This window comes from Geospiza fortis, unplaced genomic scaffold (assembly GCF_000277835.1).
Source record: "Geospiza fortis unplaced genomic scaffold, GeoFor_1.0 scaffold23, whole genome shotgun sequence".
In the NCBI taxonomy this organism is placed as follows: domain Eukaryota; kingdom Metazoa; phylum Chordata; class Aves; order Passeriformes; family Thraupidae; genus Geospiza; species Geospiza fortis.
Genome location: NW_005054303.1, coordinates 10,649,107 through 10,662,051, shown reverse-complemented (window position 1 = coordinate 10,662,051; position 12,945 = coordinate 10,649,107). Strand labels below are relative to the sequence as shown.

The following is a 12,945-nucleotide window of genomic DNA, read 5'->3' as shown; positions in this document are numbered from 1 at the left end:
ATCCTGGGGAGCCTCACAAACACCACACTCCTTCCCCCACCTGCAGGGTGCTGAGCACTGCTGAGGGTACAGCCATGCCCCATGCACATGATGGCAGCAGGGGGATGTGCTCAACTATGTTATTTTCACTTTTAAAGGTTATAATTCACATTGGTCTCCAGAGCTTGTCTGCTGCTGGCAGATGGAGCCAGCAGTGCCTATTAGCCACGTGCCATATTTATGTGTTCATGAGCAGGTTACATCTGAGCTGCTTTTTTTTTGCACAAAGTTCTCTCCCCACCTTAGCAGGGGCTGCAGGGGAATGGAAGCAGGAAAAAGTTTTCAAGTCCTTTGTTTACTACTTCGTCTTAGCACTTGCAAGTGATTTTACAAGGTTCTTCTGTGTCACTGTCATATTTTATAAAAAATCCCTTCACCAGTATTTCTTCTCCTGGGAAGCTGGGAAGCTTCAGCTTCCCCATGTTTTGCTCCTTTGGAATGTGATTTGGAGGATTGTTTACCCAGCATGTGAATTGTTTTTAATTAATGGCCAATCACAGCCAGCTGTGTTGGACTCTCTGAGTCTGTTACGGGTTTTTTATCATCATTCTTTTCTAGCCCTCTGATATCTCCTTTCTATTTCTTTTAGTAGTTTTAGTATAGTGTAGTTTTAGTATATCATTTTCTTTTAGTGTAGTTTTAATATATAATTTTCTTTTAATATAATATTATATTATATCATAATATAATAAATCAGCCTTCTGAAACATGGAGTCAAGATTCTCATCTCTTCCCTCGTCCTGGGGACCCTCAAACACCACCACACTTCTGTGTGTTGTGACTTGGTGTTTTGCTCTGTTAAATATCTTCATTTAAAAAAATAAAATAGGTTAACAGGCAGAATTGAGCAGGGTCTAATAACATGTAAATGTTGCTGATACAATATGACATCATCAAGCTTTCCAGAGGTTTGAAGAAGCAGGTGATTCTCATGTTCATGCCCCAGTGCTCCCTAAATCCTTGGTGACTTTTTCTACCCAGAGGATGCACCTGAGAGTCAGAAGTGTCCTCTGCTTCTTGGCCAGGAGCAGCAGGCTGGCTAAAGCCTGAGTTGTGTTTTTCTCCCAGTGAGCAGATACAGGGGGGAGGATGAACAGGCAGCATCTTCAGGCAGTAACCACGACGTGGTCAGGCAGTTTGAGACCTTTGTGTCATGGTTACATGATTTTTGATCAGAAGTATCTATAAAAATTAGGTGTGGAGTGTAGACCCAAATTCAGGCACCTGCCCTCCAGCCACGAAGAGCACAGGACAGAGGTGTCTGGATGCAGAGGTGCTGCTTGCATGGAAAAAGGTTACAGAACCTGGAGTCTGAGATTTGTAGCCTCACACAGAGAGGTTCTTTTGCTGTGGAGAACAAGTCTTGGTTCCTCCATTCTCTCTTACTAAACTTGATTTCCTGATGTTACCTGCAGCTATAATACTTAGAGGGAAGTGTCCAGGTCCAAGTCTTGCTGAAGTCCATTAGGATCTTTCCATTAATTGCATATTGTTATTGAATTCTGTTTCCTTAACCCACAGGGATTCTCATGGATTTTTATTGGAATTTTTTCTCGGAGTAAAGACTGCAGGACTTGGTTGTAATTATTTTTTATCTGTGCCACATAAGTCATCTCTTTAGCAAGCCTTTTAGCAGAAGCTGAATGTCTCCTTTTGTAACAACTTCACAAACACAAGGTGAACATTGGATGAATTATGCTGTATCATTTGCCGGCACATACACCAAATGTCAGGCAATGACAGAAACTAAAAATTTATGGCACAGAAGGGAAGAATTTTATGATCTTCCATGGACTAATGTAATGACTCTTTTATACAAACAGAGATGAAATGCATTTAAAAACATAGCTATTTAGAAAATTGGCCTGAACACATTCTAAAATCTGGAGAAGTTCATTAGAGGGAAGAGCCATAAAAGTGCCCTTGTTTTTAGTTCAATAGAATGTTTTAATTTTGAAATATAATTGCTTGAATTTAATGCACCCTCCAATTAGATCATTTGAAGATCTCTCCATCTAGCTCTTCCAGTACAACATGGTGCAGAGTTGCTCTTACTTTTATTTTCAGAGGAACCTAGCTGGTGCCACGATCACAAAACAAAGATTTGTGGGTGTAAAGCCATCCCTGTGCCCCAAGGGAGTATCACACACTGCTCCAGCTGAGCAGATCCTCTGGGTGAGAAGGATGAAGGACCTTTAGGAAGTGCTGGGTCCAGACTGGGATCATGGCATGTTCAGACTTTGCCTGAGACTTCTCTTCTCCTTGTCTACTCTTAACAGACCTTTTACACATATTGCTGGTAGTTTCCATCTCTTATATAATCCAAAATCTATAGCAAACTCAGGCACAGAGCAAAGCTGAGCATCTTGGACAGCCTGAACTTCTCTCCCACTCAGACTTGGCATGGGGCAGAGTCTTCTCTCACTGTGTTCTTACAGGAGAGTTTCCTTGACCCCCTGGTTCTGTTTTCACTGTTGTGACAGTCTGCACTTTGGACTCATTTAGCTTTAACTTTTCACCTGTTAAAAAATCTTTGTAGTAACCTGAATAGATCCTGGAGTGCACACAGCATGAAGGAAGTGTTTGGAGGATGCTCTGGGGAGATGAACAGGCTGGAATGCCAGCTCTGCCCACAGCCTCTCTGCAAATCACCCTGTTAATAAAGAGACTATTTCAGCTCTGGAAACATGGAGCCTTCTCAGGCTATTACCCAGCATGTGGTAAATTAAACAATCTTGGCCTGATTACATAATGTCACTTGAAATTTAAGATCCTTTTTCTCCTTAACCCCTAAAATTTACAGGCCATTTTTGTTTAGATTTATTGTAATTACGTAATGATTCTGCTCCTTTGAGGCTCTTCTAGGAAGTTTTTTAGCACTCTTTTGGTGGCTAATCTCCAAATTACCAGGGACTGCTGGGTCTCCTTGTGGGTTTGTCTCAGTGCAAGGATGCAGAGGTATCGCAGATGTGGAACTGGGGCTGTAGCAGGGGCCAGGCAAGAGAATTGCTGCTGTGTGAGGGCAAATATTCCTGAGGCCCACTAAGCCATAGCTCTGCTGTCTTATGGGAAGAGGGGTTTGAAAAATCACTGCTTGTAGCTAGGAGGATTTCAAGTCCAGAAGTACCCAGGTCCATACTGAAATCCTTTCTTCCTCTGGACTAAATTTAAACAGGTTCTTAACTTTCATCATGACTTTTAAACAGTTTAAAGAAGGGATCTAATTTCTTTCAAAGAAAAGACATGCTTTTTTTTTTTTTTTTTTGTAATTTCAATTTTATTTTGCATGGAAGCAAAGTGATTCCTTAAAGTTCACATAGCAAACACGGCCTTGGTCAGCACAGGTAACAGGCACACATAAATTCCGTAAATTCTTCATCTGTGTTTCTTGCTGGTTAATGAGCTATGTGGTGTTAATTTAGCAAGATCTACCAGTCCCCATCTTTTAATTCTGGCAGTGGGCTTTAGGAAGTGATGAGACCTCTCAGGACATTCCTTTGGCACAATATAATGATTCATAGAACTGAGAGATTTTGTGTCATTGAAAAAAAAAGACAGATGCTGTAAATTAGCCAGAACATTTGCCTACCAGTGTGAGGAGGGACTGCACAATATTTTTCCAGCCTGGTTTTCAGTGTTTGATATGCTTGTATCTTTGGAGAGAGGCTTCTATATCCCAGTTCCTGTTAGGGTTCTATTGGGAGGTCATGCTCATCCTTTCATCTGACAGTTTGTTTTTTTTTTCACAGCCAGTTCTCCAACCCTGAACACAGACTTTTCTGATTCATTGGTGATTTCTGCTACCCAGTATCCCCCTTGCCTCCTTCCTGGACTGTGAACATGTGACCTGAAAGGGAAAGTTTGGGAGACAGGATTCTTAGGAAAAATCACATTTTTCATTGTACACTACTATCTGCCCTTAATCTTAGAACTGTCTGCTGTTGCTCTGCAGGGACTCTTGGCTAATTAAAGTTCAGATAATGCTGTCTCAACCTCTGTCCCTGATGCTGTGCTGTTTATTCACGTCAGGTATTCATAAGACGGTTGACATTTTCTTCCTTAAAGATCTCTCAGGTAAATTACAGGCATTTTACTGCTCTGACCTTTTCCTTTACAGGAGGAACTTTTGTTTTCAACATTTATTTTGTGAATATAATGTTGGAAGGGATGTAATTGGAGAGGTGTAGTTGTTCTAGTCTGTATAGTTAGTCTATTACCTGTAATGATCATCTAATACTGGTATTTATACGTGATTATCTCTTACCAAAACTGCTTTAAATTTAAAGAAAAAGCCAGACTGTTTCACTGATTGGTTTGGGTGAATCACCTTTTTCTTTACTTCCCCTGAATACTACATTTTTTGCTTTCCTAACACATTCATTTTGTGCCTGAGTCTCAGGGAGATGGCTTGCTCTATTAATATATTTCTGGAGTTCTCCTGTTACGGGTAGACTTTTATGGCTTTAATGTAGTTTTTGAAAATTCCTCTATTATTGATCTGGATATTATCCCAGCAGGAGTCAAACCCACAAGACAATTGTGTGAGGATAATTTCTTACTACAGAAGCATTTTATTCTGAAAGCCTGCTGTGTGGTGTGTGCTTTGATGGATGACCCACTGTTTAAAAGTGTATTAGACATTGGCTTGCTAATTAAATGCCTTAAGGAGTGCCTGGATCCATTCAGTCTCAGTAAATGTGTGGAATTTCTGTTATTTTGTTTCTTGCTTATGCTTCTGTGTTGAGTTCTTTCTGTTTTCTGACTTTGTAGAGAAGAAGGGGAGTAATGGCAAAAAAAATTACTTTCTACCCTCACTCAAGACTTTTTGCTCAGGGCAGAAGTGAGACAATGAGGGCTCTCAGTTCAGAACTAGGTCTGTCAGATGGGAGGATGAGGAGCAGGAGAAGAGATGGGTTCTGCATTTCAGAAGGGAGTGAGAAGAGCACTCACCTGGAATTTGAGAGAGATGAATTTGGATCCCTCTTTGCTCCTGAAGGACCATCTCCCATGAGGAAGAGAACCATAATTACGAAGCTGTGAGATGCTCTCAGACTTGTTGGTTGAAGTGCCTGTGCTTGAAGCATTTTACTGGGAGGGAGAGTGGAGCTCGTTCATAGTTGAAGAGAGGGGATAAAGTTATTCTCCTAATTTCTGAGTTCTTCAATTGAAAGAGCAGCCAAGGACAGGAACAAGGACTTCTGTTCACCTGCAGGAAATGTTTCCTGAGTATAATCCCCACTCCTGTCATTGGAATTTTGTGTGTGTGGAGCAGATAAGCATCAGAAACAGTACATTTGCTGCTAAGGCCAAACATAGAATTTCTTCTACTCAGAAAGATTTGGGCTTTCTGTTCTAAGACAGAGGGATATGTAGAGGATCATAGAAAGGCTCAGGTTGGAAGGGACCTTTGAAATTTATCTAGTCCAATTCCCCTACTTTGATCAAGTTATTCAGAGCCCCATCCAGCCTGGCCTTGAACATATCCAAGGCTGGGGTGCCCACAGCTCCTCTGATCAGCCTGTGCTAGTGGTCTCACCATTCCACAGTAAAGAATTTTTGCCTTATATCCAATTTAAATTCACCTGTTTCAGTTCAAAACATTACCCTTGTCCTGTCACTACAGGCCTTGGCAAAAAGTATCTCTCCATCTTTCTTGTAATCCCTCTTCAAGTCTGAAAAGCAGAGATAAGGTCTTCCTGACACCTTGTCTTTTCCAGGATGAGCAACCCTAAATCTCAGCCTGTCTTCATGCAAAAGGTGTTTCAGCCCTCAGACAGTTGTTTTTTTTTTTGGTTTTGGACCTGCTCTAACAGGTCCATGTCTCTCCTGCATGAGTCAGCTCCCTCAAGATCCTGGAAAATCTGTTGTATCTCATCAGGTAGCACAGATTTGTGGATGTTCAAGTCCCTCAGAGGGTCTCAAACCTGATCTTCTCCTGTGATGGGTGGGACTTCATTCCTCCAGCCCCTGCCTGGAGATTCATGGACTTGAGAGATGTGAGACAAGCAGCTGACAGTGAAAACTGAGACAGAAAAAGTTGTTGGGTGCCTCAGCCTCCTCCAGGCCACCAGATTCTCCATCTCATTTATCAGACAGGAATAAAAACATTGATTCATTTAACAAAAGCAAGCTAATAGTTTCCTATTAAACACAGTAATTAATACTATCTTTTAAAATCTGAATTTGGGACCAAATTTGAGAAAAATGTTTGTTCTTTGGTGGTGACCTTTGCAGGAACAAAGAAAGATGTGGCCCTTCTTGAGCAGGGTAGTGGACAAGATGACCTCCAGAGGCTCTTTCCAACCTCACCTCCTTCTGTAAAACCTTTAAACCCCAAATAGCTCTGTTTGCTAAGGAAATTGTTATGTTTTCATAGCTGTCTGGAAGCACAACTCATTCTTTCACTGTGACTGCTTTTTGCTTATTTGAAAGAGTTGGAGGCAGAATTTTCTTTCCATGTTCCTGAAGCAAGGCTCATCATGAGATGCATTAGGAGGAGGAATGTCCCTGGTTTTCTTCTAGAAGTGCTTGCAGAACACATCCAAGGCCAAATCATGATGTTATTTTCATCTGTGTCCCTGGACATGCAATTATCTGTGCTGCTCCATCCAGAGAGCTCTCACTGGTGCTTTCAAGTAGAAAAAAGCACCCTGTGTTCATAACAGAGATTTCGGTGGTGTAGAAAAGGAATCTGTGGTGCGAATTATTTTATTCTCATTAATGAAGCTTACTCTAGCCCATGGAGGACATGTGTGTAGGACAAGATGAATTAAAACTAATAAAAGCAGTTAGGAAATTAGGTAACACATCTCCACTCTGTTGTCCTTGGGAGGAAAGTTTACCCCAAGCATGGGATTTAGAGATTCCTGGTTGGTTTTTGGAGCTGCTCACTAAGCTCTCAGGGATGGGTGAGAGGGTAATGCTGTCCCTCTGTTCTGTCTGTGAGGCTGCCTTCCTCACCAGCACCATGCTCCTGAGGACAGTGCTAACTCCTGTCATCTCCTCCTCCTCCTCCTCCTGCACAGGAGGAAATTGTGATACCTGTTCATCAGGCCTCAGCTGTGCTTTTCTGTGGTTTGATTTGTGTTTTCATAGAAGAGATTGCTTTGGGGCTGCACTTGAATATCCCAAACACTCCACTTGAATTTTGTGGATAACTTTTTCAAGTGAAGGCAATGGGTTTCTCAGTTCAGTAAGGGGTGGGAAGCAGCCATGTCCCCTCCATCAAATGCTGATTTAAACAGGATTGGTTTCTTTATAGGTTCAGTGCTGCAGGAAACAGAAACTGTCTGTTGCAAGCACTGGGGCCTAGGGAAAAGTTAAAAAAATAAAAGAAATTATAAAAAAGCACATTTTGGAAGAGAATTTGTTCTAATCCCTCTGAAATTATTTTCTTGCTGAAAATTGTTAGATCTGGATGGACTAAGCCAACTGAGTTACCAAGACAACCTCTCCTGTCGTGAAGATGACCATGCATCTGTTGATTCAAGAACAGCAAGCAGGAGTAGGGGCACTGGGCAGCACAAAGGGCCCAGACTGGAGCCCAGAATTGGGGATGGTGTCAGCCAGTCACACAGGGAAGGATGTCTGGAAATGGAGACAGCATTTGCCAACCAGGGATTGGAAGTAAATGATGCTACTGACAGCTCATCGGCTTGGAGCCCTGAGGTATGGTGGATTGTCATTTATTACACACACTGAAAGCTTTTGAAGGATGTTGGGGGCCAAAAAAGGTTACAGGAGAAATGAAGTGAAAAATTGATCAGCACAGCACAAGATAATGGTACTCCTGTGTGCTTGTGTGCATGACCATACACCTCTTCTTTGTGTTTCCCCTTTTTTCTGGTGTTTTACCTCTTGCTACTAACACTAATTCACAGAAAGGCTTTCCTTGCTTGATTTCTGGCTGTGCATGCAGAGTGTGTGTCCCAGGACAGGGTATGTGGTCACTGGGTCAGATCTGTGTCTTTTTCCAGGTATTTTCTATGACTTAGACAACGGGAATAATCTGAAAAGCTGGAGGCAGCTGCTGGGGGTGGCCTGTGACCTGCCCAAATGATCATAATAATGTCCCCATTGATACTGGGCAAACTTTTAGGGAAGGAGAGAACCTGAGTCAGCTTTCCTTTAGTTCTGCACTTCTATTTTGAATCCTCAAGGAAACATTTTGGATTTAAGGCATTGTAAACACCTGATGACTTTGCATCCCCCTTTTCTCTCCTAATCTCTCTGTATGATGTGTTGATTTTCATTATCTTACCGCAGGATTAAATTTCTGGAAAAATATCAGCTTGCATCAGACATATTAAAAGAACAGCACAAAGGTCATATCTTCTTAAAGAAGATATGACCTTTAAAGAGTTAAAAGACAGCTGTGGAAATCCATACCTCCATCAGACTGTGAGCAGCAAGGCTTTGAGGGAAGGTCCCGCAGCCAGTTCAAAGCTGGAGGGCAGCTCCTTGGTGCAGATGCTCCAGCCCTAAGGGATGTTTGGGGCAGCATTTTGGTTTTCTGCACAACCCAATCCCACAAAACACTACACCCCACATGGGAGGTGTGTGTGGCAGCAGCCCTGCCCTCTCTTTGCTGCGTTTCTGACACTGTCTGCCCATCTGAGGCTTGTTTCTCCTTTTCTGTGTTTGATGTGCTTTGCCACGGTTCACGTGTGCTGCAGTGTCTCCAGTGTCCTCTTGTGTTCCTTTGGAATGCATGGCTCATTTTACTCCTGGTGTCTACATTTTAAAAATGCAAAGAAGGGTTCCAGCATACTGGAGCAGAAATACCCAAGACACAGTTTATCTCTTACACGCAGCTTCTCATTCAAAGGTATTGTGTGGATTAATGAAAGACTTTTTATTGCAGGAACTAAATGTTCTGACATGCCAGAAATGTCCAAGTGTTATTATGCTCCACTCAAAGGACCTCTCTTTACAGACAGAAATGGTAATTTTATGCCCCTGCAGTGGAACCACAAGTACCATTTCAAGCCTTGTCCATAATTAGCTGCTCTTTCAGGTTTCTCTGGCAGAAATGGACTTATTTTACTTAGTGAAGTGGATGCTGGCTGTCCTGAATGACCGGGTTAGACATGCAGCATCAATCAGGATTCTTGGTTTAGCCTCTCAATAACTGTGCTGGGAAGAGGGAAAGAAAGAAATTCAGATGAAGTACCTAAACCCCAATCTTTGCTTGGATTTCTGTTCAAGTGTCTGTATAACCAACACATTCACACATCACTTGTGACCCAGCTGGGCTCTGAAAGCAGGGGGGAATTCTGTCAATGACTTCCACAGAAGGAGGATTTGTAAGTGTGTAGCAAACCTGCATGGGAGTGAGTCCTGGATAGCACAATGCTCTCAGAAAGGGCCAGGCTGTGAGGTCTCCAAAGCTTGGTTTCCCATGGAAAACTTACTGAAGGAGTTTGGCATTTCTCTTTCCCTCTTTGCCTCCAGTTCATGCAGCCTTCTCTGCAGTGGGTCTGGCCACTGCTCTAGCAGCACAATTTAAGCTTTCCTGAAATCCAAATATTTTCTAGCTGTTCAGTCAAAATGCAGATATCTGACCTTTAGTCTGCCTTACACTCTGCCAGAAAGTGATGATATCAGCCCTGCTGGGGCAGGAAAGTGTCTCTTGGATTTTCATTCCTGTGGGTTTGTGCTGATGCATTGGAGTTCACATTTTCCAGCTCAGACATGTAGATGAGAGCCAAGTTTTGCCTCAAGCACAGTTGTCTCCAGACCTTAGCAGCAGTCCTTAAATGTGCCTTGATTCCATCTCCTCAACAGCAAATGCACAGATAATAATGTGGAAGGAAATATGAGTCAAGCACAACCCCGTCACGTATTGAATATTATTTCATCAACCAGACAGAAAAAACTTGACTGCTACACAGGAGCACTTAACATTTTTGTAACACCATGCTCTCTCCAGGCAACCTGGCCTGCCTTCCATTTTTGTTTTGAGCAGCCTGCCGTTTATATAGAAAGGTGTTTCTGTAGCCAAGCAAATAATTTTGTGTGTTGTTCTCCCTTTGACATTACTTCTGCAAGACATGCAACAGCAGGTCTCTAATCTGCACACTTGGACTTCTGTGTTCAAGCCTTAAACACCTCTGAAAATGTGAAAATCTGGAGCTTTGCATGTCATGGCAGATGCATCGGGCACTTCAAAAGTAGATTGACAGGAAGTAAACAAAAATTTTAATGTTTATCTGAGGCCCTGTTTGAGACACCCAGACACTTCTGAAGGGACTTAACACCAGACATCCCATGGCCCATCATCTGTTCCCTGAACAAAAAGACTCCTGTGCTGGAAAGAAGTGTTACTTGAAATGTGAAAAGAAGATAAATGTTTGAGGAGGAGGGTGACTCAGATGCTGGTGACAGGCCTTAATTCACCTTCTGGCTATTAACTGAAAATCTTTCCCTAGTACAGTGTATACTCGTGTTTAAATACAAATCATTGATCACTATAGCAACCCCTTTATCATATGAAGCACATTCTAGCTCTGAGATAAAAAAGGACTGTTGAACAGAAACCCACACACCCACTCAGCAAAAGGTAAGGTGAGCATCCATGGTTTTATCCTGCTTTATCAAGATGGTTTTTGTTTTAAAAGTAGGTAAAAGATTGTGTGTGAATTGGTCTGCACATGTTGTGGTTGTTTATTTTGAATTTTTATTCTGAATTTATTAGTACCCAAACTGAACAGAAGGAACAGATGCTTCTCTTGGGAGATTTTAGAAGGGTATAAAGAATCAATATGTATTTAATCAGACTTCTTATCCCCATTATCATTGCTTTAGCTGTAGGAAAAGTATTGAATTATGGGTGAGCATCTAGGAATGGAATTTCCATCCCACAAGAAATTCTGACATGGTGATTTCCTCTTCATATGAAACATAGTGCCTAATTTTTTTTTAATTTCTAGCAGAACAATATATCAAAAAAATTAGCAGGTTCGGCTGAATGGTTTGATTTTAATAATGTAAAAAAATTCCACCTTGAAAAGCAATTCCAGTGTATGTTCGAAGTAACAGGTTAAGTAGGTCAAATTGTTTTGCTAGTGCCTCAATATTGACATGAATGAAATGTAAAAATCCCTTTGTTTAGTTTTTCTCTATGTAGAATGTTTGCCAAATTAACCATCTCCTGCAAAACACTTAAATATTGATGAAACTTTTTGTTGGAAATGTTTCAACAAGTGCTGTTGCTTACTAGAGCGTATGGGGACTATTACACAAAATCAGGCAATTAACTATCATTGGCCTTTCCAGAAACAGTTTGGATCCATATTTCACACAGCAACTGCCTATACTAAAGTGAGGAGAACAATTTCTTTTTAATTGGAATTGGAATCATAGAGGCAGTTGAACTCCACTGGAGGTTTTACTCCTTCCTTCCCTTTGCAGGAACACAATGAAGTGAACAGCGTGCCAGCTCACCATTGTGCCCATGAGCCCATCTGCAAATGTGGTGACCTGGATGTCATCTTCACCTACAAATCTTCAAGCCAAAAGCTGATAGCCACTGTCCTGGAGGCCAGGGACATCCCAGACAAGGACCGCAGTGGCGTGAGCACCTGGCAGGTGCACGCAGTTCTGATGCCGGGCAAGAAACAGAGGGGCAAGACCAGTGTGCAGAAAGGACCCATCCCCATCTTCCAGGACAAAATCACCTTCAGCAAGCTGGAACCAGAGGAGCTGAGCAGCCACGCCGTTCGCTTCCGCCTCTACGCCGTGCACAGGGTGGTTGGGGAGAAGATGATGGGGGAGCAGCTGTTCTGCCTGAGGGGCATCAGCCAGGAAGGGGAGGTGAAGGTGACACTGCTCTTGGAGCCACGGAGTAACCTGAGGGTAAGTTTGGTGAAGGACAGATGGAGTCCATAAAATTGTTTGGTTTTTTGTGAATATGGTGTTCCTGGAGTCTTTCATTCATTCAGGGCTGTCAGTGTGTGAGTGGTGGATCTGACCTGTTGTCACTTAAAAAGTTATCAGGAAGGGGAAGCTCAGGGCATTTCCTCCCTGTGCAAAGCTGTGTTTTATTAACAGCCCAGTTAGCAAGCTCACACAAAATCATGTGGATCTGCATGACTCACCACGTGCTGTACCATTCAGATACCCCAGGTTGGTCTGGGAACCACCAAGGCATAATTAGACTTAATTCCTATAAGGGCAGTGGTTCTTGCGCACCACTGTGTTGGTACTGCCAGTGCAGAAGTTACCTCGTTTGGCCCTAGATACCAGCTTGTGGTTCTCCACTGTGCAGTTTCCATCTTGCCAGAAATGCTTAGTAATGTTCTCCTACATGACAGATGGAAGTGGAGAGCTGGGTCATGTGAAGAGGAACTGGCTGTGCTGCTTCTTAATTTTCCACGCACATCACAGTTGTATCCAGCTCTGGCTATGCCAATCAATTGGTGTAGATGAGCTCTGTCATGATTCATTGTCTACAAAAGCTCAGAGAGAGGTTGTGCACGTGAGATGAATAAAACATCCTACTTCAGGTGGAGTGGAGAATAGTGAAAGCATTGTGGTAGCAAAGAAAGAAAGTAAGAAAATGCACAGTACATGGCCAAAACTGCCAAACTGAAAAGTGTATTCCATCCAAAAGCCATTATCAAGGAGATGTACAGAGAATTAGTGTAGCAGGATGTTTGCTTATCTCAGAGGCTTTGATTTACACTCGTGATAACACTTCACTCAGAGTTCCTCATCTTTAAAGAGAAAGTTCAGAGACACGTTTTTGTAAAAGTGACACTCTGATTCTTCTGGTCCCCCAGCATAATTAATTCTCAGTTATTGTAATTTCTTAGCAGAGATCTTACTAAACAAGGCCACAAGACACAAATTAAGGGGGGGGGAGGGGTGGTGAATGTCCTGATGATTCTCTCAGTGCTCTTTCCC

At 42.4% G+C, this 12,945-nt stretch overlaps 1 protein-coding gene across 1 annotated transcript in view; it reads left to right on the top strand.

Moving 5' to 3' along the window:
- SYT16 (synaptotagmin 16) overlaps nt 1–12,945 on the top strand; it is a 100,253-nt gene that overhangs the window by 73,839 nt on the left and 13,469 nt on the right. Inside the window, exons 5-6 of the mRNA XM_005417945.2 lie at nt 7,451–7,707; nt 11,452–11,895. Coding sequence (XP_005418002.1) covers nt 7,451–7,707; nt 11,452–11,895 — 701 coding nt within the window. The remainder of the gene's footprint in view (nt 1–7,450; nt 7,708–11,451; nt 11,896–12,945) is intronic.